Source organism: Glossina fuscipes, unplaced genomic scaffold, assembly GCF_014805625.2.
Source record: "Glossina fuscipes isolate IAEA_lab_2018 unplaced genomic scaffold, Yale_Gfus_2 1, whole genome shotgun sequence".
NCBI classification, from domain to species: Eukaryota; Metazoa; Arthropoda; class Insecta; order Diptera; family Glossinidae; genus Glossina; species Glossina fuscipes.
In genome coordinates this window covers 37,174,944-37,200,339 of record NW_023998415.1, presented here as the reverse complement: position 1 = coordinate 37,200,339, position 25,396 = coordinate 37,174,944, and the positions used below count along the sequence as shown (strand labels likewise).

The 25,396-nt window shown below is 34.4% G+C and overlaps 1 protein-coding gene across 3 annotated transcripts; it reads right to left on the bottom strand.

The window, feature by feature from the left end:
• Window positions 1-925: 925 nt before the first annotated feature.
• On the bottom strand, window positions 926-25,299 carry LOC119645183 (laminin subunit gamma-1). Of its 3 annotated transcripts, none has more exons than XM_038045167.1 (13): window positions 25,281-25,299; window positions 9,908-10,124; window positions 7,266-7,399; window positions 7,057-7,184; window positions 6,669-6,973; window positions 6,280-6,589; window positions 5,466-5,877; window positions 2,820-5,408; window positions 2,634-2,767; window positions 2,353-2,555; window positions 1,606-1,776; window positions 1,417-1,546; window positions 926-1,341 (listed from the first exon to the last, which is right to left on the bottom strand). In XM_038045167.1, exons 2-13 carry the CDS (start codon window positions 10,076-10,078, stop codon window positions 1,127-1,129), a joined length of 4,902 nt encoding a protein of 1,633 aa, XP_037901095.1. In that variant the 5' UTR covers window positions 10,079-10,124; window positions 25,281-25,299; the 3' UTR covers window positions 926-1,126. The 3 variants fall into 3 exon arrangements, with proteins under 3 accessions (XP_037901095.1, XP_037901094.1, XP_037901093.1); XM_038045166.1 differs by lacking the exon at window positions 25,281-25,299 and adding an exon at window positions 25,014-25,076; XM_038045165.1 differs by lacking the exon at window positions 25,281-25,299 and adding an exon at window positions 10,383-10,750 and having other exon boundaries at window positions 9,908-10,226.
• Window positions 25,300-25,396: the final 97 nt, after the last annotated feature.

Genomic DNA, 25,396 nt, shown 5'->3' with positions numbered 1-25,396 from the left:
GCAGATGATTTTTTCCATTTTCAAAATAAAGTTTTTTGTCAAAGTGGCATGTGGGTGTTATGGGCGTGTCCTTTGAAAAGTTTACGTTAATTCCAAACGCCTTCGAAAATTTGTAGGCGATATCTTCATTCTCGCCGACGGAAGAGTGTTTATCACAAATATTACATAGTTTGTGGAAGCAATTGGATGGACAGACACACAGGCGGATATGTTTAGGTGTATTCCAAATCTGAAATTTGCATACTTTATGGAGTTTTTGAAGCTGGTTTTTACGAGTTATAAAGGTATTGAAAAAACAATTAAATTTTGATATACTATAATATTGGGTAGGCGTGGTCAATGAGTAATGAGCAAAAAAACAATTTCTTTTTATTTCTTTTGAAAAACAAAGGTGCTCTCAGTTGACTTGGTCTGGTGGGTTTTGACCCATTTTCAGCAAAAATCGACGTGCCAGAATTTCCAATGTTTCCGCCAAAGTTGAAGTCGATAGGTTAATTTTTGCGGCCAGGAGAATGTTTGTTTACAAGAGATATTACATAGACCGACAGACGGACAGACAGACATTGATTTAGGATTTGATGCTGATCAAGACTATATGTATTGTTTGTGGGTTGTCTGATGCTTGCTTCTGGGCGTCGCAAATATTTTGACAAAATGAATATACGCGTTATCCTTCGCATATTAAATATATAGGTTATCATGATTCGGTTTATTTGTTAACCACGATAATAAATAGTTTTGAAAACATAATTACACATTTATTTAAATATTGGCACATTGATGTACATTGCAATTATATATTTAATAAAAAATATTTGCTTAAGCTTATATTTGATCAAAGAAAAGAAGTCATAAAATTAAAACAAAAACACTAAAACTTAAAATTACGGAAAAGAAGAGAAATTTGCATTTATTCGATATATTGCAATTCATTAATACCTCGAGTTTTGTAATAATGCGAATGAAATTAAGATTAGGGAAGCTATAAAAACACTAAAACTTCTTGCTTTAAATAATAGGCACTTATACTCGAATTTACTAAGAATGAATAAAAAATAATTGTAGAATTTATTCGTGTGTTTCAAAGAGTAGGGAAATTATGTAGAGATTGCTTGAGTTGCTTGCATTAATAGGGTTCTAATCGATTTCGTTGAAAACAACCCATGGGCAGTGCTTCTGATATGAGACGTACATTAAGAACTTCCGCTTCAAGTTCCTGAACTTCTTTTTCATATTTATCGATCCATTTCTTTTGAGTATTACGCATCTCACGGAATTTATCTATGCGTTCATTTAAATTAGCCCGACTTAACTCAGCTTCCGCTATATTTAAACGATTTTCTATAAAGGGAAGAATAAATTTTTTTTTTTTTTGTAAATTCAAAAAAAACAAACTTTTTTTGAAAATAATTTTACCTAATTTATTCAAATCTTCGGTATTGATATCTTTTAGATTGGTAAGTTCTTCTTTAATGGCGTCTAATTCATTGACAGCCTTATCAATTTGTTTTTTAACTTCTTGGGAATCGGCCTTAGCTTGGCCGACCTAAAAAAAATCATCCATTAATTTATTTTATGAAAGATGAGAAGAGGAAAAGGAATCACCTTTCGTTTTGCGTCATCCACAAGATTATCGTCTTTACTAGACGAGTCCTCCAATTTACTTATATCGATTTCGGTTACCTTTACGCGATGATTCAATTGGTCTGCTTCATCCCTTAATTTACGAGCATTAACTTTAGTTTCATTCGCTCGTCTCCGTATATGTTCTGCATCCTAGAAAAAGCGAGAAGAAAAAAAGCAACATTTTAAATATCCTTTGCTGGCTTAAGACATGCTTACGGCAATAGCATGTGCGATTAACAGGAAGAAAAGATAGAAAGTTTGAAATTAAATTTACTTTAATGGATAAGATTTTTTGCAAATCATCGTTCTACGTTCTGTGCGCTTCCCATATTGTAATTGCGTCCTGCCTAACTGAACTGAGCTTGAAGTATTAGTGTATTACGGTATTAAATTATTTAAAATCAATAGGAAAATAACTGAGTTGAATGCTTCGAAAAGTGTTTTACAAAATGAACAGATGTAAGAGATAAAGGTGTGATGAGTTAAGAGAAAATAAATCAAATGGATCGACGAAATATCGAATCGGATACGAAGTCCATTGGTTAGTGTTACTAACGCAGATTGCCTTCGTTTGGATGAAAGTGACTTACAATTTGCGACAGATAATGGCTTAAGGAATCTCTTGTCTTGAGAGAAGCGGAAATTTTTGCTTACAAAAAGGATTCCCCAATTCTGGCATTTGTAACGCTCGATCATTCTCTTCTCCTAGTGCGAGTTAATATTTACCTTCGAGGCTTGTTCGGCATATTTTTGTTGAGCTTCTTGAGCATTTTGTTTAGCTTCATTGGCATTCTTATTGGCGCCCGCCAACGCTGTTTCCGCTTGTCTTATTAAAGTTTCAGCCTTTTCAATTTCTTCCTCGATGATTGGCACAGTTTTCAAAGCAAATTGCGCCCTTTCTGATGAAAGCTGAACGTCAGATTGAAAGCCTTTTCCGATGAAATTGGATTTTAAATGTTTTGCTTTGGTTTAACTTATTAATATGTTTAAAAGAAGAAAAGGCTTACCCGCTAAAGTATGATAAGTGTTGTTGGCTTCCTTCAGGGTATTATCACCTTGTTCTACGGCTTTGGTGGCTTTGTCGTAAGCGTCCTTGGCTCGCTCTAAAAGTTTTATATCATCCAGTTTTTGTTGATCGGCTCTTTAAATAAATATTTCTTTAAATTGTCGTTTGTGATTATCTTTGTGCTCACCTTTCTAAGATAACTTCGGCTAAACTATACTCATCTTCAAAATCGGCAAATAATTCACCATTATTATTTGAGATAGCATTGACTCGTTTCAGTAGTTCGTCGGCTTGTTCATTTGCTTCCAGTGCATCTTGTTTCAATTTCTTGATGTCAATATCCGGTGCAGTCAGACCATTCACATCAGCCAACAGCGTTAGGGCAGTATCGTAAACTTCATTCGCTTTACGTAAAGCTTCTTTAGTAGTTTGGGCGGTAGTCCCCAAAGACAACTTAACAGTATCCAATTCTAAGCGCACTTCAGTCCTCAGTTCATCGCTAACTTTTTGTTGTAGATTAATTGCACTTTTAGCTAATTCATAGGCTTTTTCGACGGCATCGTTCGCATCTTTCGCATTTTTCAAATCAAACTGTGCTTCCGATTCTAAACGGTCGGCCAATGCTCGAGCCTCTCGAGAGATTTCAGAGATTTGATTGGATTGTACACCAAATTCAACAGATTTGTTTCGAGCCTTTGCTAAGGCCAAGGCGCCTTCATCGTTAAGCATATTCATTGCGTTCTTAATTTCATTATTGGCAGCATCAATAATGTCCTGAGCCTTCGTATGATTCTGGCGCCCTTTTTCGATTTCCTCATTGGCGGTATCCTGCAATGAGTCAGCACTGTCCAAATGCGAACTTATACCTTCCAACCGCTTATGTAAATCATTTAAAACTTCTACATATGTTTGACCACCGTCGCCAGCTCCATACTTCGCATCGCTTAGCAAAATATCAACTTTTTCTTGCACTGACTTTAGCTTGGCTTCAAATTCTTCATCATTGGTTACTGGTGTCCGAGCAATTTCATCTAAAGTAGAGCTGAGACTTTTCAGTTTAGTCCTATGCTCATTAGCGGCATCTTGCACCAAGTTATAGCAGTCTGGGCAATCAATACATCCCATATGTCGATCGTATTTATTTTCTTTGCAACGGTCGCACCGTCGACCCTCTACGTTGTCATTACAGGGGCATTGGCCATTTTGATCGCATTGAAAGCCTTTAGAGCCGCTGTCGTCACATTCGCATGGTTTGCAACCTTCGGAAGAAAACCCGTAATGATAAACGGCACACTGATCGCAATGTTGGCCCACTACACCCGGTTTGCAGAAACATTGCCCAGTAAAACGGTCACAGGTAGAATTATAACTGCCTACGGGATCACACATACAGTTCTCACAGCCATTGCCAGACATAATGTTAAAATAGCCCGGCTGGCATTCACCGCAGTCACGGCCTATAACGTTGGGTTTGCAATGACATTGTCCCGTAATCTGATCGCACTGAGATACACCTTCTTCATTCTGTTCGGTACCGGGTGGGTAGCAACTGCACCGTTCGCAGTGGCCATGTGGAAGGGCTAAAGGATCACCAAAGTGACCGGGAAGGCATTCGTCACAATATTTGCCTGCACTATTGTGTATGCATTTCAAACATTCGCCGCTGGTACGATTGCAGTTCCCTACGGCGTTAGGATCGACGTTACCATTACAGTCGCATGATTTGCAAGTTTGAACTTCTCCATAAAGACCGGTCGGATCACCATAAAAGCCATCGGAGCATTGTTCACATCTGGCACCAAAGTACCCGACAGGACATTCCGTACAAATGACAGTGTCGCCATTAATTTGCATGCAGGCGCCATCGTTAGGACAAGGGCAGCGTTTGCAATCATAGGGTGTACCACCTAGGGCATTGCCGTAGTAACCTCTGGCACACTGATCACAATTATCTCCTGTAGTGTTATGTTGGCAAATGCAACGCCCAGTCTCAGAATCACAAATATCGGAATGCCCATTACAATCGCAAGGTATGCAAGGCATGAAAGGTCCACCTCTTGCCGGACTGTGCCGATAGCCTGGTGCACAGGACTCGCAAAACTGCCCCAAATAGCCTTCGGGGCAGGTGCACTGTTCTATCCAGGTTGCTGGATGACCAGCAGCACCCCGATGAGCTGTTTGCAATTCCACATCATCCAAAATAGCTTCACCTTGCACCGAATAAGTGGCTCTTATTTTTATGGCCGTTAGGTTGGAGAGAATGGAAAGAAAGCCTCTACCTGATTGACTTGGTTGCCACTGATAGTCTCGATGTTCGTGCAAACGAAAAGAATATTCTTTAAGATTTTGATCGGGCATTCCATTATTCTGGGCGAAGATAGGCAAAGAGATCTTTGTACCAGCACCTACCAAAATGACATCGTTAGCGCTCGTGCTAGGTCCCACTTGGCCCACTAACTGTAGCTTGAATTTCAAATCCCGATTGTAAGAAGCTCGTTGATCACCTAAGAAACGTTCTGGGGCTTGGAAGAATACGTACTCATTGCCTTGAGCGGTGGTGCCTATGCTTCGACTATACTGATTATATTTAATATCCATGTCGCGATTATATAAGTCCACGGCCCCCCAACGTTCTTTGTGCTTATTGAAATTGGAAGCAATTGAAACCACCGAATAACCAGGAGCTGTTTGGCATTCCGACGTATGACCATAACAAAAACACGGGGTGCAACCGAAGCGATTAGTTAAATCAAGATTAAAGAAACCCGGTTTACATCTGAAAACGCGCAAGGGTTAATTAATTTAATACTAAAGAACGATGGCAAACACTTACTCGTTACAACGTTTGCCTTCCACATTATCCTTACAACGGCAAATGCCAGTTTCGGTATCACAGGAGGGCACATTTTCAAATGAGCCTCTTGAATCACAACCGCAAGGTTGGCAGCCGTGTGGGCCAAACTGGTAGTAATTCATTTCACAACGATCACATTTGTCACCAGTGACACCTGGCTTACATTGACATTTGCCCTGACTGTTGCACTGGAGAGAACGTGAACCAACTGGGTCACAGCCACAGTGTATGCAATAATTATCCTCGCGCATGTAAAAATTTTCTTTGCATCGTTCACAATTTGGACCATCACGATTTTCGCGACAGTCTAAACAGTGACCACCGTGGCCCGTTAAATTGAAGAGATGAGCATCGAAAAAACACTTATCAGCGAAACCATTACAATTACACCCTGAAAGAGAAAGATTTCAAAGACAAATATAATAAAGTTGAGGAAATAATAGGACGGACTCTATACCGGATTTTTATCTATTTATCTTTAAAGCACTTACAATTCACTAAATACCATTGTGCGGGATATAGATCAATTTTATTTGTCTTTAGTTCATAGTCCCATTGACCTGAACTATAACAAACTCTTAGGAACATTAAAAATAGATTGACTTTCATCCTATCATTTATCACTACGACTACTTCTTACTGGTTTGTTGGTGTTTACCTAACTAGCTCATTTCGTTCTCCTAACGGTAGTTTAATCATCTTAAATAGTGGTAGCAGCAGCGCATCTCAGTCAAAAGTCATAGACACACTTGTTTTTGCCATTTAAGGCTTTTTATTTCATATGCTCACTTACGTTTGCATTCGTTGACTTCTGTTGAGGTGGCCCTTTTCCATTTGACGTCATTGTATAGTGGCAGACATTTCTCACAATCGGGGCCATCAGTATTGTGACGACACTCGCATACCAGTTTACGTTCACCATTCATGCCGGTGCTGGCCACACATTTACTAGCATGACCGTTACACTTGCAACGTGCTCCCACCGCAATATCGGAGATGGCATAAAAATATGATTTGAGTACTTGAGCGTCGCCAAAGAGCTCGTCACCGAACGTGTTCAAACGGTCGAGTGTAATTCGTATGTCAGTCGCAGTAACCCATTCCTTAAAAGAGTGTATACATGAATAAATGAAACATATTTTGTACTCAAGAGTGTAGTAGTGCATATTCTCTCATATTTACCTGTAACTCTGCACTTCGCTCAAAATGTATACCACTGGGACGTCCCTCCAAAGTTGAAAAAGCTATTTCACCATCTCTTAATGGTGAAATATCGCTATATTCACTGGTACATAAAGCATGAGCCTCTCCCTCGCCTTTGCGTATAGCTCTGGAATCTGGCAAAGCGTAAGTGTCTCTGCAAGTAGCACTGTAGTATTGGTACGGTATCCATAGATCAGTTTCGCTAGTGCGTTTGTAAATGGCAAACGATTCAGGTCTTGGTGAACGAAATAGAATGCGAACGTATGTGATATCAAATGACTTCCCTACAATTCGTAGTAAACGAATATAAATGAAAAATGAATAAAGCGAATTGCTTTTCATTGTTTGCTGCTTTCTTATATCTTACCCAAATGTAACGTTAGATTAACATGGTTCGGATGTTGTATGCCTTCGTACATCGTTTCTGATTGCCATGATGTTGGATTTTGCGGATCGTGTAAATCCGTTAGAAATGCTGGATTATGATCATCCCATCTATGTTTTTTATGTAGAAACAAAGACACAAACATCGTTTCAACTATTTATTCATTTGAATAAAATCTTAATTTAATATACCGGCAAAATTCACAATTCTTATGATTCGAATTCATTGTCTGCACACAGAAATGGTTATCGCCCTGTTCGCCGCATGTGTTCGTCGCTTCAATCTGTAGTTGATAGGCAGCATTTACGAATTCTGGCATACATTTCTGCAAATTAAAAACTCACGATTAAGGGATCGATGATTTGAGCAGAAACATCTTAAATCATTGTACGCTTCACTTTGTATAATTTTGCTTTCATTCAGAATACTTCAAAATAAAATTTAAACCATGCTCTGAACGTTATTTGCTAATTTCTGCCTCACATACTATCCTAGATCTTCAAATTTCAACGAAGGAAGAGTTATTTCGTCTTCGATATTCTCAATGCAATTTCTACTTTTGATCATTTTCTTATTAGACGAATAGACGGACATGTTTAGGTGCATTCCATATTTGAAAGTGGCCAAGAATTTATATACTTTATAGGGTTTTTAAAGCTTGTTTCTACGCGTTATAAAGGTAATGAAAAAACAACTAAATGTTGATGAGCTATAATATTCGGTAGGCGTAGTCAATTTTTTCCATTTTTGTGCTGCGAATATGCGTTCAAGTTTTTGTACATTTATTTGCTATAGTTTATGAGTAATAAACAATAAACCAATTTTTCATTCCCTTTGAAAAACAGAGTTATTCTTAGTTTGCATGATGCTGTTTGCGTGTCGCCCATTTTCAATACGAACCGGCGTGCAAGAATTTTCACTGTTTCTGCCAAATTTGAAGACGATAGCTTCATTTTTACGGCCACGACAGACATTACACAGACGGGCAGACTGTCAGATGACCAGACGGAAATGATTAAATCGATTTCGAATTTCATGCTGATCGAAAATACATATACTTTGTGGGGTCTTTGATGCTTCCTTCTGGGCGTTGCACATGTTTTGGCAAAATGAATACGCCCCTCAACCTTCGGTAATGGGTATAAAAAGAAAAGCTGTTCTTTCGCTTCAAAGATGACACAGGCGACGCGGCAGTTAAGCTTCGCCATTGCTAATACAGGCAATTAAGATCAAGGCCCGATATGCTCACAATTTATTTTGTTATTGGGTCGGAAAGAAGGAGATTTTAGTTTTTAATTTTTTTTTTCGAAAATCTTTTCACATCAATCTATTAAAATGATCTCGCTGCGATGGAAGATGAAAAATTGCTACAGTACGATAAAACTTTACTAAAATCCATTTCCATAAGCTCCTGAACATGTTAAAAATCCCGCGAAACTTGTAGAAGTTATCTCTGATATCGTAATGACTATCAAGTATTCGGTACTGCTTCGGTTTCTGCTTCACCTACCTCCCTTCATCTTTTCTTTTCACTTTATGTCACTGCCTCTCTTTTCTACTTTATTTTTCCACCGCTCTTTTTATCTCTCTCTCTCTCTCTCTCTCTCTCTTTGTTATTCTTTCTCTCCCTCTCTCTGTCTTTCTTTCTCTCCCTCTTTCAGTCGCCATACCGCTTACATTGCGCCAACTTTGGCAAAAAATTGTAGGGTATGGAAGGAGGGAGCTTAAAATACATCTACGAAATAGGTCGCTCCTGCTCGCACTTGACGATAGTATTTCTTCCTTCTTTCTTCAATGAAAATGTTTTATATATATATATATATGTATATGTATATATATGTAAATATATACGCTTTGTGCAAATTGTCCCAGCATTAGCAGTTTTATTAATGAAATGTGCATTCATCTTTTTTTTGTTTATGATAAATTCATTGGTATCTCATTTCAATTGAATTCAATTCATTACCACAATAGCATGTCCATAAGCTTATACGTGAATATAAAAGTAAACAATACATTGTATTTGTATGAGAATTGTCTCAGACATGAAATTATAATGTCAAGTAATTGATATTGGAAAACAAGCTTGTATATGAGGATATTAACTTGTTAACATATTTTCATTTGAATATATAAAAGATTTAAATATATATCTATATAATTATATTGAAAAGAAACCAGAATTTTTCAATTAAAGTTGGTTAAGTGAATCCAGTCTTAGTTATCATTTATATTTGGGTTGCTAGTGGAAAATTATTTCAGTGCAGTAACAGGACAATTTGAAATCGGAAATAGTACGTGAATGTAATGATTCATGTCAGATTTGAGGTAAATTTTCATAAAAAACACTTGGTCCATTTATTAATAAATGATTGATCCTCATTGCCTATAACTGTCTGCTAAAGTTTCCAAGAATTTTGAATTTATTTTTGTGGAAAAACGTGGCCAAGATAACTTTCCACTTCTCTCATTCATGTGTTCAGAATTATATTCCGTAAATATACTTCCGCTGCAGCACTTTAGCCATAAGAATAGAATTTTTGTGGGGAAAAAGTCCCGAAAAACAAAGTATGTCTGAAATGCAGCTATTTATTGTTTAAATGCATCGCGAATTGAATCTAGCAAACAAAGTTGGCACAAACATTAAAAAACAAAACCCTAAAATATCAAGCCTACGGAGATGTTTCAAAAGCTTGGAAGTATTCATGAAATTCTTTCGCGAAAAATAGATTTGTTTTGATATAATGGAATCATATAAATATTCCCGATACTTTCTGGACAATATTATATATAGATATATATATATATATATATATATATAAATAGCATTTACCTGTGGTTTGCTGTAACGATCATAACATTCTAAGGCTGGCATAAATGTGGCACCGCTATGACTGCTACCGATGGTGGTACCAAATCTCATAAATAATAACAAAGAGATCAGTAACCATGACAATAAATATGACGGTGGCTTGTGTGACGAACTGTTGTTTATGTGTTTCATTTTATTGCTTTTTTCTTAATGATTACGGGAATCTTAACAATTAGTTCTTAAAGAAAGATTTATTTAAAATATTCTTTAATTTAATTTTTTTTTCTTTTTTTTCTTTTTTTTTACTTTTAATTTTATTTATTTATTCAGTAAAATCATGCTGCAATAAGAACTTATTTTAATGTGTTCCATTTATTCGTCCAGATGAACGTCACATATAATAATTAACAGAGCGGAACTCTTTGTACTTTTTATATACTAATCCTTAACGGGTCAATGGCGTTATATAAAGTTTATGCCGTTTTTATTTACTTACTTGCATCCACCGATGCATATACGACGGCAAAAATCTTCGCATAAAAGACGTCTTGTATGCTCGTATGTGAAAACTTGAAAAATTTTCATTCCGTTAAGTATCAAGAATTTTGTAGGTTTTTCTATTTAATTCTAATTATGGAATGGACTTGTATTTATCGCCGATTTTCATTACGTTTCTTATCTGGCGCATAGTCAATGAAATTGGATTAATTTGCGAATTTTTTTGAATTTATTTATTCGACTTGTTTGAAAAAAATTTAATATGTTATAGTTAGCGACTGCTGGTAGGTAAATGCCGTATCCAACCATGTTCATTGCAAAATAGACCACATTACCCTATAAGAACTTACTATTTATTAGAACGTTTATATGAACGTTTCAAAAAATAGATCAATGCGGTCGAAATTTCACAGAGTAAACTCATTGTCAAGTCGCTATTCTGGAGCAATTTTCTAACTTTTCATTTCTAGAGTAGAAGTTAAACGTTGCTGCCATAAAAATATACATTTTGTGAAAGAACATTTATAGCGTGCAAGGAGTGGCCTTATGTCATCAAAATTTTCTGCATTCATTCAGTAGATTAAATTACTATCTTTTATCGATTTTTATCACGAAATAACGGAAAATGGAAGATCTTCTTCAAGAAAACAAGTATCATAGAAAGGGATCCTTAATCAGTGCGACATGTTTCGTTGAGCTCAAAATCACATGGACAAACATTAGATGAATATATCGCTTTAAATCACTTTAGAAAATGAGTCGGAATTAATTGACAGAACAAAAAGTGAATCTAGCTCGAGTCTGATTGGTTGTTGCAAACATCCATATGAACCTGATATCATTGAATCTTTGCACCGCAACCTGTGTAGGGTAGATAATTTATATTAATATCCTTCAAGAATAATATTAATGTCACATGCTTGAGATAACTAAACATACCATGTAAGCGAAAATATCATATTACCTATGAATATATGCCATATCGTTCATAGATAGATGTAGCATTGAAAAGCAAAGGCGAGAATATACAGCATAAAAAAGACGAAAGAGAAAATTTTGGTTTAAAGAGTTTAAGTAAGCAAAAATGAAAAACACGAACTTAAGATAAGAACTTCGTATTCTAGATGAAGTTTTGCTTACGTAATCGAGAATTGAAAAGGCTGACAGAAGTGCGGAGATAGCTAAAGTCCTTTTCTTTGGTTAAGAATGGCTCTGTAGTCGTTTTTCTCCAGCATTTATTTTAGGCAATTATGCCCTTCTACTCCTCAGTCTGTTTATTGTGTATGTAATCCAAAATTGAAACACGGCACATATAACCTCAATAAAGCTCCACAGAACAAGCTCGAAAATAAGTATAGTTCCTTCAAAGGCAGTGGTCTCACTCAAACTGAAGAACTTTAAGAACTTAAACACAAAGTTTATAATCTGTATATGTCCTTGATCAGTACGAGATATTAAGTACGCTTAATTTTCCTCTGTTGTAGGCGTACCCTCACAATCGTAAAAATTGAGAAACAAATGTTGACAGTTAAGATTTTTAATGGCTCTACTCTGGTCGATCAACCACTCCCAAAGTGACCGTAATCTTCAAAAAAAAAAAAAAAAAAAAAAAGAAAAGAAAACGCATTGCTAAGCAATTAAATATCAACCACTTGGTCAAGTTTTTCGTCGATAAGTCTTCGAAGGTCATGGGTATGTGATTAAGTAACATTCATTACAAATTAGAAAAACAATATATGATAAAAAAAGTGACAAGAATTCTCTCAATATTTTTTCCTTTTCTGAATAAAAAGATGCTCTTCAATTTCGAGTTCATATACTATGAACTCCGTGGATTAACTTAATATAAATTTGTTATGACACCATATTAAGAGCAAGCGAGAGAATTATGTTCGGCTTGCAATTCAATCGCCTGAACTAATTGCTGTATCAAAATTGTAAAGTGTTTTGATAAACGCGGACGTAAGGGTCGAACCTAGGAAATGCTAGCTGAATATTTCTTATAAGCTATAAGTTACACTGTCTGGGCGAACGTGTTTCTGAAGACAGACCATGTTTTTTTCTTTCTCTGAAATTTTAAATCGTGCTCACACATGGAATTATATCGCATTTTCGACGAATATCTAAATTGTAGTTATTTTGGTTGTTAGGTGGTTGTGGACGCAGTATGTCGTCATTTATACGTGACCTTCATTCATAATTGTCATAAATCGAACTGATCGAGAATATATATATATATATATATACATTTATATCCTTTCGTGGTGAGCATAAAAATCTTAAAACAAAAAAATTAATTCTGTTTCTTTTTTATATAATCGTCGTGCAACATGAAAAGTGAAAAAAGAAGAGAAGAAAATTGCAATTTTTACACTAAATATCTTTTAAAGTAAAGTAAGACTGTATTAAACTGTCGTTTTTTGTGAAATGATATCATCGGACGGCTTCAAACATTTTTTTAGACAATTTAACATTGAACATTGTCCCGCTTATGCATGACTCTGCCTGAATATTTGCCTGTGCGATGTTCATTAAGTAGTGGTTTTTCTTTCATTTTTATTTATTTATTTTTTTTTTTTTTAACGTTCTTTTAAATGTACACTCTTTAAGTAAATTTTTGTTTACTTTGTTTGTTATTGTTGTTCTCCAGAGATAATTATATATATTAAGATGAATTTAACATTAGTTTACGTAATAGATACTTGTATATGTGTGTATGTATGCATGTATGCATGTATGCATGTAATAAGCCTGAGTATATAAATAAGTGAATAGTGAGTTTAATAAATGAAAATATTCAGAATAATGGGTTAAAAAAAATTCCTTTTTTTTTTTTTTATATTTTAAGTGGCAGTAAAAAATATGATTTCACTTACATTAATTAGCTCGTATAATATAATTTAATAATATGTAATTGCAAAAGTTCGGCTCCTATTCAAAGTGAAATTGAACACAACACGTTTCCTAAACTTTATTAGCATTTTCCGAACTTTATGTACAACTGTCCATAAAAGCTCAGTTCAGCATTTCTAGATAACCTATCCAAAACTTGTGAATAGTGTTGTCTATATACAATTGTAAGAGAGAAGCTGACCTTTTATAATTAAAATAATCATAAATATATTGAAGCAATTTTGTTTACAGAGCTGCAGCTATGTGGCGGCAATAAAAAATCTTTAAGGTTTCATCAAAATGTTATCACCGAAGGATGAGGAGTATATTCATTTTGTCAAAACGTTTGCAACGCGCGCAAGAAAGCATCACAGATGCCACAAAGTATATATATTTTTGATTAACATCAAATTCCGAATTGGTTTAAGTATGTCCGTCTGTCCATCTGTTGTAAACATTCTCCTGGCCGCAAAAATTAAGCTATCGACTTCAAATTTGATAGCAACAGTGGACGCACTTGTGCTTGCACGCAGCTTGGTATTGAAAATGGGCGAAATCGATCGAGGGACACGCAAACAGCATCATGCAAACTGAAAACACCTCTGTTTTCCAAAGGGAATGAGAAATTGGTTTGTTGTTCGTTACTCAAAAACTGTAAAAAATAAATGTGCAAAAATTTGAACGCTTATTCAATGGGCGATGCTATAGTATTTGTGTACAAAAATGGAAAAAATTGGCACGCCTACCGAATGTTATAGTGTATCAAAATTTTATGTATTTTGTCAATAGGTTTATAACGCGCAGAAACATGGTTCAAAAATCTCGTAAAGTATACAAATCCTTGGCCAATTTCAAATACTGAATGCATTCAAACATGTCCGCCTGTTCGTCTGTGCATCTATCTGTGTGCGCAACTGTGTGCGTAGTATTTGTGCTAAATATTCTCCTATCAGCGAAAATGAAGATATCCGCTATAAATTTGCAAAAGAATTTGGAATTAATCTTAGCTTTTCAAAGGGCACGCCCACAAGGTCCACATGTCTCTACGACAAAAACTATTATGTTAAAAATAGAAGAAATCAACTAAGTCCACTCCACATTATAGGAGAATTTTGTTCTTTGCTTCTTTAGTCTTTTTTTTTTTGGGTAAACGGTGATGATACGAAAGATTCCGTCCCGTCGTTTTCGTCTGAAAACATTCGTTTCACGGGAACTCAAAACTAGACTTAGATTGTCTAAATTAGGTATAGTTAATTATACCTTACACCACATGTTATACAAAGGTATGTTAAGTTTGTACGGGTGAGTGTATAACACCCAGAAGAACTTGAATTAGGCCAACCCTTTATTACATGGGTCTGAATCACTTTTTAATTTTTGAGATATTTTGATGAATTTTGGCGCAATGACCCGTTCTAAGTGAGGAGCGAACAATCATTCAGTACAGACTTTTTTCGACCACTCCTCTCATTACGCCTGATTTTGAAACGTTGTTAATTAAAAAAAATTTTGTCATTTTTAGAATTTCCGTATCTGGTTTGAATAATTTGGAGCGGCTAAGGTAATTTTTTGAACATATAACCGTTCTGACATATTAATTTGACATAGGAGTTAACCATTTACCGAATTTAGACCTAGGTCTACTTTTTAAATCTCACCCCATATAAAGACTTTAACAAACAATAAGACTTTATATGGCAAACATGTCCAATTTTTCCTATTTTCTGATAAAAACTAATTCGTAAGTAATACAAAATTGAATAGTACCAAATTTGGATCAAGTAGATCTATTTTTTGGAGATTCAAGGATTGTCGTTAAAAATAAAGCTTTATTATGCCGAAAAAGTCTAATTTTTTATATTTTGTGATGAAAATTGATTGATAATAATATAACCGTAGGGCATTAAAATCACATAGGTCTCTTTTCTAGGACACATCCTATATGGGAGCTCTACGAAACGCAAGCCCTTCTCTAATTTGTAGTCCTCTATGGCGGAAGAATCTGAAAAGTAATATAATATTTGGCAAAATAGGTTTCTGGTCTTTTGGCGTTGGAAGTGTCCTCCAACGTAAGTGCTTTCATGAAAAGTATGATTACATAAAAATAACATTTAATATTTGGTGTGTTATCGCTACGTAACACATTTTGTTAGACTATCTTAAAAATTGTGACCCATAACTTAAGCCTAATAACAGATATACAGACAGAGATAGAAGGACGGGCGAGCCGTCAAGTTTAATGCAAGTTGAGTCTAGTCAAGTTGGTCTGAGTGTTACATACATCCGCATAAATTTGCCACACGCTGTACCACAAGCAGTGTAAGGTGGAAGGAGCAGACCTCCTTACCGATGCATTCTTCTACAATTTCGAGCAACAATCGTTCGAAGACCTAATTACGTAATAATGATATGTAAACATATATAACATATTATCTATATTTTTTTAATAATTGGAACAACATTTTGTTTTTCTTAAGTACCAAAGAAGTATTTATGATGACAGAAATACATTGAATAAGAGTTTTTTTTTTGACTTTAACGAACTTAGCGCACCCTTCATATCAATTCTATAAGGTATTGTAGCGTAAACTGGCCTTTTGCGATTTTACATTTTTATTCAACCCGTTTTGACACTAGGTTCGTATCACCGAATTGCGATTTTTAGCGAAGCATAGTTTTTATTTACAATTCTTAGGAATGCTTCTTTGCTATGGTCCGTTCGAACGTTACGATTCGAAACTTTACGCTTATGTACACTTTTACATGCAAGAAACCTTACTGTGACATTTTTGTGTCAATCCCTTTTCCGGCGAAATGTTCTGCGAATTATTGCTAACTTTTTCCACAATCACCAGCTGCATGAGCCAGGTACCATGCCATAAATGTATATTTGGCTTCACCCTTTTTTTTTTAGATTTCATGCAAATTGAAATCATCAAATATGTGTGATTTTTGCAACAGAATAGATAAAATGTGCGCAGATGTTAAATGGTGAGCAGCACATAAATATGTAGAGTAATATCACTGCAGTTTATCAAATGAAGACATGTTCATTGAAAGCCTTACAAACTGCATTAAGTTTTCAGCTAAAGAGATGCTTTGGTTACATTGAAACTTCACAACTCATACAAGAAGATTGGCGCAAGAGAACAAAGGATCGTTTATACTGAAATATTAATTAATCCCGAATGCACGACATATCTAAAAAATAATTGGATTCAAGCATTGTGTTTGCGATGACCGTTCAAAACGGCTACAACCTAATCGTAGCCTATCGAACATGTGTTCCCATCTGAATGCTAGTAAATATTCGAACAGGTCAGTGGTATACCAATTAACACTTACACAGAGAAAACCAAATTTGTGAAGTGATGCAAAAAAACCATAAAAAACTCAGTCGATGGTTCTCAAATTCTGTTTGCTACAATATTACTAAACGCGTAAGAAAATTATATTCGACGGCGGCCGAATCTCGCTTATCCGTCACTACGCCTTTCGCATTCTACTCTCCAAGTTGTTTTATTTGATACCCACATTGCTGGTATTATTAAGAAAAAATTAATCGCGTTATCTTCCATATTCGTTTTGAAGTGAATCCATTTTTAGGCAGATAATATATTTTCATTAAAGAGTAGAGTTTTTCGTAACATAAAAGTGGAAAATTTCAGCCTTCTAGCTTTAACAATTTCCGAGTAACAAAATTCAAAAATTTTTGTTAAAAAAGCAAAGTTACGTTCAGTTTACGCTATACTGCGGGCTTCTGCTCTGACCAATTTGGTCCATTTTCCGCGTACAGAAACTTTCAATTTTTCTACCAAATTTAAAGTCAACATCTTCACTTTTCCGACGACGAGAGTGTCAACAACACACATCACGTAGACACACGGACGGACAGACATCGTTAAACCAACTCGGAATTTCACGCTGATCAAGAATATATATAAACTTTATAGAGTCTCTAAAGCTTCCCTCTGGGTGTTACAAACGGTATAGGGGGAAAAAAAAGTGAGTATACCCCCATCTTACAGTGGTGGGTATAAAAAGACGAAAATATTGGGATTTCAAAGAAGTATCTCTAATAGAAATGTATGCAACAAAAGTAAGTGTACAAAGATATCTCATGCTTATCGTCCATTTTATTATCTGATCTAAGAGAAGCACATTTTGTGACCAGATGATGATAAGCGGCCACTACGTCCGACTTTGTGCAATTTATATAGAAAAGGAATTATACTCGGCTTGCACGAAATCTGCTTCATGTCGATTAAACACATCGCTCAGTACGCCGCACGACTAACGCATGGGTATAGTTAGCAATGGAAAAAAAAGTCAGGTTATCTTTAGAAATTGGCTGCCCTTGAACGACGCCTGTCCAAAAAAATTGTTTTTTTTTTTTTAATTAGTTCAGTAAACAATTTTCCGATGCAATGCTATATTTAATTACGAAGCAGTGTGAAGATCCATTAGATTACTATAAACGTGTACATAACACTTAAGGTCTACATATTTCAAAAAAACAAGTTAGACAAAACGGAGTTCTATTCGGTTTGGAACGAATTTTTATACCCACTCCAAAGGATATATTATGGTTGTCAAACGTTCATACCGCTTAGGAGTATGGATCGGAGGGAGAAGTGGAATTCATTCAGCCACATTCGTCTCTCCACGTCTCTCTGTCCGTTTCTTCAAGTCACGAAAATAGTTCAAAAAATCTGTTTGAAGGTTCAGATTAATATTGGAACGGTGCAAAGTTAGTTTCCGTTTTATCACTACAAATATAAAATTAAATGAACAATAAAATGACTTAAGGATTGTAGAGTTTTACGATGATAATTAATAAAACCCTTTATAGTATAATCGAAAACCTAAAATGCGTTATACTGTTCCAGAGCGATTTGCACCGTTCTATTGACAATTAACCAAAGAGTGACAATATCTGCCGTTCTACTTATTTATCAGCAATCGATTCGCCGACAATTACCTAAGCGTCTTATATAAACAAGGCGAAGTACGAAAATATGGCCGTCAGTATGTACCTTTACCTCGAAAGTGCTGCCAAATCGAACAAAAATATAAATTGATACACAATATGAATGATATGGTAATCGATAAATATATGAAGTGAGTAGATCTTGTCGTGCATTGCTCTTCTCAGAATTTATAGGCAAAAGCTTCAGAGATACTATAGATTAAATATATTCTTGATTAACATCAAATATTACAACAATTTAGAAAGGGTTCTTACATGAAAGTCTGCAGTGAAAATGGGCCGAATCGGTCAGAGGACATGCGCACAGTGCAAGATAAACTGTACGACGTTAAAAGCTCCTCTGCTTTGAAAGGCAAAAGAATATAAAAAATTGAGTTTCTTGTTCATTACTTAAAAAGTACAAGGCTCAAAATTGTGCATATATATTGTACGTATACAAAAAGGGAAAAGATTGGGAGTCTGACTATGTATTAAAATAAATTTGAAAAATAAAAAACTAAGAAAGCATTCACTTGGAAAAGTTCCTATTTTTTTTTTTTTATTTTAAGCTTATTAATTTTAATAAAATGGTAAATAAAGTAAGCAAATGAAACAAGTAAGAACATTACACTCGGGCAAGGTCGACCATTAAATACCCTACACCACATTGTCTGACACAATTCTTATTTTTATTATAGGATACAAAAATGATAACTTGTTTCAATATCAAGGCAAATCTTTCAAGTGCGGATTTATAGAGAAATGAGCTCAAATCTCAACCTAATGTAGTACGAGTTTAATCCTTACATAGGTCAAGAACCTAAAATAGGGGATAGATGGACCACATTTTATAAAAATCATTTTCAATTTTTTTATGAAAATTACTATAATATTATGAGTCAATTTCCATCACCACTGGCTCAAACTTAGACTTTTCTGGTTTGCAAACGATCAATTGTCGTGAAGATCCTTATTAGGGTGGGAACCAAAAAATAGACCGAGATGGTCCAAATTGGATAAAGTTAATTTTTTTATGCTAAATTACTATTATGTTTTATGTACTATATAATTTTCAACGTGAAGCATTGGAAATTATACTTTTTTATAGTACGAACATCAGTTTTCGTTATAGGAGACCATGTTCAAAAATTGCCCCAGCCGATGCAAAGTTTTCATACCATTTTTGCCGAGAAATTTTTGAAAATTACAATTTTTTTCTATATAATGACTTTTCAGAATAGGCAGTTATATGGGGAGTGGTTGAAAAAGTGAAACGATCTGAACCATTTTCAATAGTATTCGTTCTTGGGTCAAGACACGTCAATCTATCAAATTTCATTAATATATCTTGAATACAAACTTACATGGACAGACAGGCTTACATCAATTCAGATGATGATTTTGAATCGATCGGTATGATAAAAGTTGGGTCTATCTTAAGTCTTTCTGCGTGTTACATACGATCGTACTCGCTTAACATACCCTATACCACAAGTGATGTAGGGTATAAAAATAAAAGCAAAGAGATTTCGGCCGGCATAAGTTAGAAAATTGTGTCTTGTATAGGAAGGAGATAGTACTGAAATTCTCAATTGAACGGAAGAAATGCTTCCCTGGTCATGTAGTGTTTACTATGACAATGATTTTATAACTTTTATTAGGCAAAGAAGAGATCGAAATTCAACATAGACATAAATTCGATTTAAAAGGAAAAACGAAAAAGAAAGAAGGAGGAGTTAATCTTAAAACTATTGAAATAACTTTACATTCATATTTACAAAGTATACGGTCTTTTACTTTCTTTTAGTGTTTTTACTGATAAGAATGAATGGAAGCGAAGGAAATTATATGAAAATAGCAACAGCAATAATAATAATAATAATAATAACAACAGCAACAACGACAGTAAACTACATAAAAATTGTCAAAGAGTTCATTTATTCAAGTTTTTTTCAGCACTTGAAATATTATACATGGAAGTAAAACAGCAACAGCAACAGCAACAGCAACAACAACAACAGACAAAATGAAATGAATGTTGAAACTAAATACAAATGAATACAATACGATACGATTTCTATACACAACATCCGCTATAGATGTGATTTACAAACATGCCTGCGTAGGTTTAAAATGAAAAATTATTCTTTTTACCCTACACTAAGTACCTAAGTGAAATAAATTAAATTTATGTAAATATTTTTGAAAATACCAAGAAAGATCCGGCAGCAGTTACTCCTATACTATACAGTAATATTCAACTCTAGTTATAGAGAATGGCATTCTTAACAAAAATTAAGACTCGTGCGGTTTTTTTAAGAAATTTAACTAAACTTTAATATGAAAATGATTTATCACAAATTTGAACCCTTTATTTTTTTATTCGCTTAAATAACGAAAAAAAAAAAAATAAAAAAAAATAAAACAAAATATAAAAGAAAAATTAAAATATTGAGCAAAATTTCGATAAAGGCTTACATACCGTCGTCTTATAGAGTGTCAAGTAATAGGGCCGTTCAGGCTATAGCATTTACATTTGTTAAATTTTTTTGTTTCTTTTCTCTCACTTATAAAAAAAAAAGAAGAAAAAAAAAAAACATTCAGTTCCTTTTGAGATAAGAATTTGGGTCTAATGCGTGCTTGAGTTGTTAAAATATATAAAAGGGTCATAATTGATATAAATTTTTTTTTTTTTTTTTCATCTTTATATATATGCATATTCAATATTTTATTTATTTTTATATATATTTAATATTTTTTTATTGTTTTTTTAGAAATATCCGAAAGTTTGACATGCATTTACAAACGCAATCAAAGTTGACCTTCGATAGTTAAAAGACAATTTTTTTTTACAAAATTTGTTGTTTTATTAAAAATTTATTGCAAAATTTTTGCTATTTCTAAGTAGAGTGACGAAAACGTTCAATGCGTTCTAATTTGTATTAAAATTCTATAGGGAAATTTCGAGAAACTGCTTACTTGTTGCAATTGACCTAATATTTAAAGCCGCGTTTAATTGGCATTTATTGACTACAAACATAACATAATAACATAATCTCAACACTGATCGGTTTAAAGATGTTTATATCGCTTCTGAGATATTTTCGTTTCGTGAATTTCGAAATTTTTCAAAAGTTCGCTATGCAGTGAAACACTTACTGAGTCACCTATCAAGGAGCTCTAATAAAAAGAAAACAGATGTCTGCACTTATTTCAGTCAAATGGGCAAAATTTGCCATTACCTTTTATACGATAGTCGATCGTAAGACAAGTCGAATTTTTGATTGAAACGATATAGCGGATATCGTATATTGTAGTGTACATATCCTATATCGTTTCCAAAAATGTCGACACATGTCGATCGAATCATACTTTTACTTTAGTAGCGTCATCGTTAGCAATAAAATGGAGTTAATTGCATTTTTTGAAACAAGATATAGAATTAACGGTTTCTTAATTTTTTAAGCAAGACATGTAAGTGTAATACTTATTGGAAAGATTTTTTTTTTTGGCGTGTCTGCTAGACTCACTAAGCTGGGTGCAATCAGGTGTAATTGCATAAGCTTAGGAAATCTTCATACACTTCTCCAAAATCCAAAGATTCGCGATAGGAAAGAATAAAGAGAAATAATTAATTGAATCCGAATGTCGCAGTTAGTAGAAAGTGCAATTCGTGTATGCCTTACGCGGCTGAGTTTGATAAAAAGGTAGATGAACTGTCCGATGAATTAAGATCTTTTTCAACAGAGAGGACAGAAGTGAAGATTTGTGAAGAGGCACAGACACTGTCCTCGGTGAAATGTAATGCAAACTAGATTTAGCGCATTTTCTGATCCTAACCAAGCACTACCCTACGATACATATACTGTAGTTACAATACGAATGGTTGATGACACATCTATTTATTCAAAGATGTACCCGTATCCGATCCGTGATTTCATTACTGCTGAAATAAATCAACTCTTTGTGGATGGAATTAATCGAATTTCTACGTCATCCTACACTAGCCCTGTTTGCATTGTTGCCAAGAAAAATCTACTAATAGAGTTTCGCAAACTTAGTGACGACGAGTACCCTGTACCGAATATCATGATGACAGATACAGCACCATCTGAATTTCGGTCCAAAATAGGGAATCGAACTACTAACGCACAAATTAAATAACTGGGGTATTTTAATATGAACAGGCAGAACAGAGTTTTTGAGTAAGGAGAAGAAGCGTTTGCGAGAAATAACAAAAGACTGCGTAATAAATTGACCCCTTTATACGAGAAGTCGATAATAGCAGCAGATAAGGGGACAACCGTTCTGATTAAAGGGATAATGCCCTATAAGGACAATTTGAGATAATTTGCTTTGCGTTTATTGAAATCTTTTTGAGCTAAGATCGGCATTTGAAAGAACAATTTTTTTCTTTTGCTATCAAGTTAATGTTAGTATTTGTTCTGGCACGTCATTAGTATAAGCTAATAGGTGCCGATTTTGATGATATCGGGCTTAATTAGAAAATGACTCTGAATTCAAATAACAAATATTATTTTCATACACATAAGAGGGAAAAAACTTACTCACGCTACTTTTTTTTTGAAATGTTCACTAGTCATAAATGAATTGCATAATGTTATGCTGTCAGCAATTACGAGGTTGATTGTATTGTAGTCCAGCTAAATATATTAGATCTAAATTTCCAAAAATTGGAGTCTAACTAAGTGTCCAAGTTTCCAAAACCCCAGATAAAAACTTTGCTTCCGTCCCGTATTTCGGTAAAACAACGCAATTCACGGGCACCGACATCGCAATCGAAGGTAAAATTCGAAGAGAAAGGTAAACAACAGTCCAAGGAGGAATCTGATATCGCGTCTTTTTCTTTAATAAAGCTCGCAAGTCTTAAGGAAATATCCATGTCTATCATCGGTATATCGAATGAACAGGAAGAGTTTATGCCATATTGCAGAGTAGGAGTAACGAAGACCGAAGACGGCCTCCACTTAATTGAAAAAGGAGTTAACACGTTAAGAAGGCTGCCAGCAGCAGGGTGATAGTAGTAAGAGCCTAAAAACATGCGGTGCAGGCGTCTCTATCGCCTGATATGTTCAGGCAAATAAAAAGGGACGAGAACAACGGAAGCTGTAATATTGGCAGAGAAAAAAGCTGTACTCGCAAAACAGGAACACGTTTTTTGATTACTAAAACTGAATCTAAATAATATCTTTTGTAAATAAACTGGGAAACGGTTGGTTAGAGTTTATCGATGCTGGACATCATTGGTTTGTAATCAGGCAAAAATAGCTTTCGCGTTGTTTTGCTACAGATCACAAGAGAAATTTATTTAAAATTAAAAAAAAAAATATTATAAAGGAACTCAGAGAGAGACCTACACTAATGGGCCGATATAAAGTATTAAATGCTTTCGTACATAAAAATAGGAAAACGTCAATATTTACTTAGCCTTTACGCTTGACATGTTTGAGTTGATGTTGTGATCATAAAATGATTTGAAAATGTTGAAAGAATAAGTTGAGATTTTCTTCATTTTTGTATGCGATCTCCTTAGACTTAATTAACCGGTTAGCATATTTGCTGGAATGCCTTTAGCCCGAAAACCAAATGATCGTGGAAACTTCGTGGAAGAAATCGTGAAACAAGAACGTAAGCACTGTAAAAAGTACTCCTGTACCGAATTGGCGATGCAATAGCGCACTTAATTGATTTAAACGAGATCATATATGATTGAATAATTAACTAGAAAGATTTTGAAAGCTTTTCGAAACTTTTCGGTCATTAGGAGGCATTTAACGAAGCTAAGCATATATGGTGCTTCAATTAATGCTTTGAACATTTTAGCATGCATGAACTGCTTTAAATATGGAATATGTTTTAAAGCGAAGCCCATCAACTGCATTGTTTAAATAATAATTGTTTCCTTTTTGGTAAGGCCCGAGTTTTTCGGGAGTATATCGGGAGAAAATCGTGAATTCATTCAAATAATCCAAATTGACTGCAAGTTTGAGAACATGCTTCTCTCAGTAAAAACATGCTGATACCATGCTGATAAGTAATAGGGTGCTCGCAATAGTTGCGACCCTTCAATTGTTTATTCATTTATTATTAAAGACGAACCGAACTTTGTTTTCAAGAAACTTTTAATTACACTGAATAGATAGATGGTGAGAGTAGATAGGGTTCTATTCTTATTCGTTCTTCGATTATGGCCAAAGGTACATAAAAAAAAAAAATGGCTTTTCTTTGAAATGCAGGCGTCCCCTCGAATGCGTTTATCAGGCTTTTTTCAATTCAATTTTGTTTTCAGTTTTTTGTTTTTTGTTTTTTTCTAACTGATCTTTTTCAGTTGCGGACTATTTTTATATTAAAATATGTTTTTTGTTTTGTTATTAGTTTTCCATGAGCAGGTAACACACATTGCGCTTCCTCTTATGTTTGGGCCAATGTGATCTCTGTTATGATTTGGTATGGCGGTTTGTGTTTGGGTAGAGAGAGTTTCTCTAAAAGTGCTCTTTTCCTCTCTGCCTCTCATTGTTATAGGGATAAATACAAAAAAAAAAAACAAAAAAAAAAAAAACAATGTATTTTATTTTCCTTCTATAATTCTTGTAAATACTTTATGCAATCTTTGTTTCTTTTCTCTCCTTCTTTCACATTTTCAAGTTACAAGATACACAGTTTGCATGTGTTATACATTTAAATTAAAAAAAACAAAAAAAAAAAGAAATAAAAAATAAATAAAAAAAACTATTTCCTTTGATCTACATTTAAGCAAGCAAATGGATTATTTCATCTGTTCATCGTAAAAACAAATTTAACATAAATCTTTTTCCAAGTACTTAGCATAACTTTTGTTACTTGGCCGAGCTTTTCTCTTTTTAGTATTATTATTATTATTATTATTATTATATCAACAAATCACTTTTACGGGAATTGAAAAAAAAAGAAGACATTTTTGAACTTTTTTATCCACTTTACTGTATATATTTTTTATTTATTTAATTTTTTTTTTTTTACTTTTCTATTACTAACATATTTCCTCTTCGCCCGTTTCAATTTCGAAAATCAACCGCTAACGAGGACATCCAACACTCAACTAAAATTGTTACTCTTGTTTGCATTGTTATCGTTTATGTAAATTTTTTTTT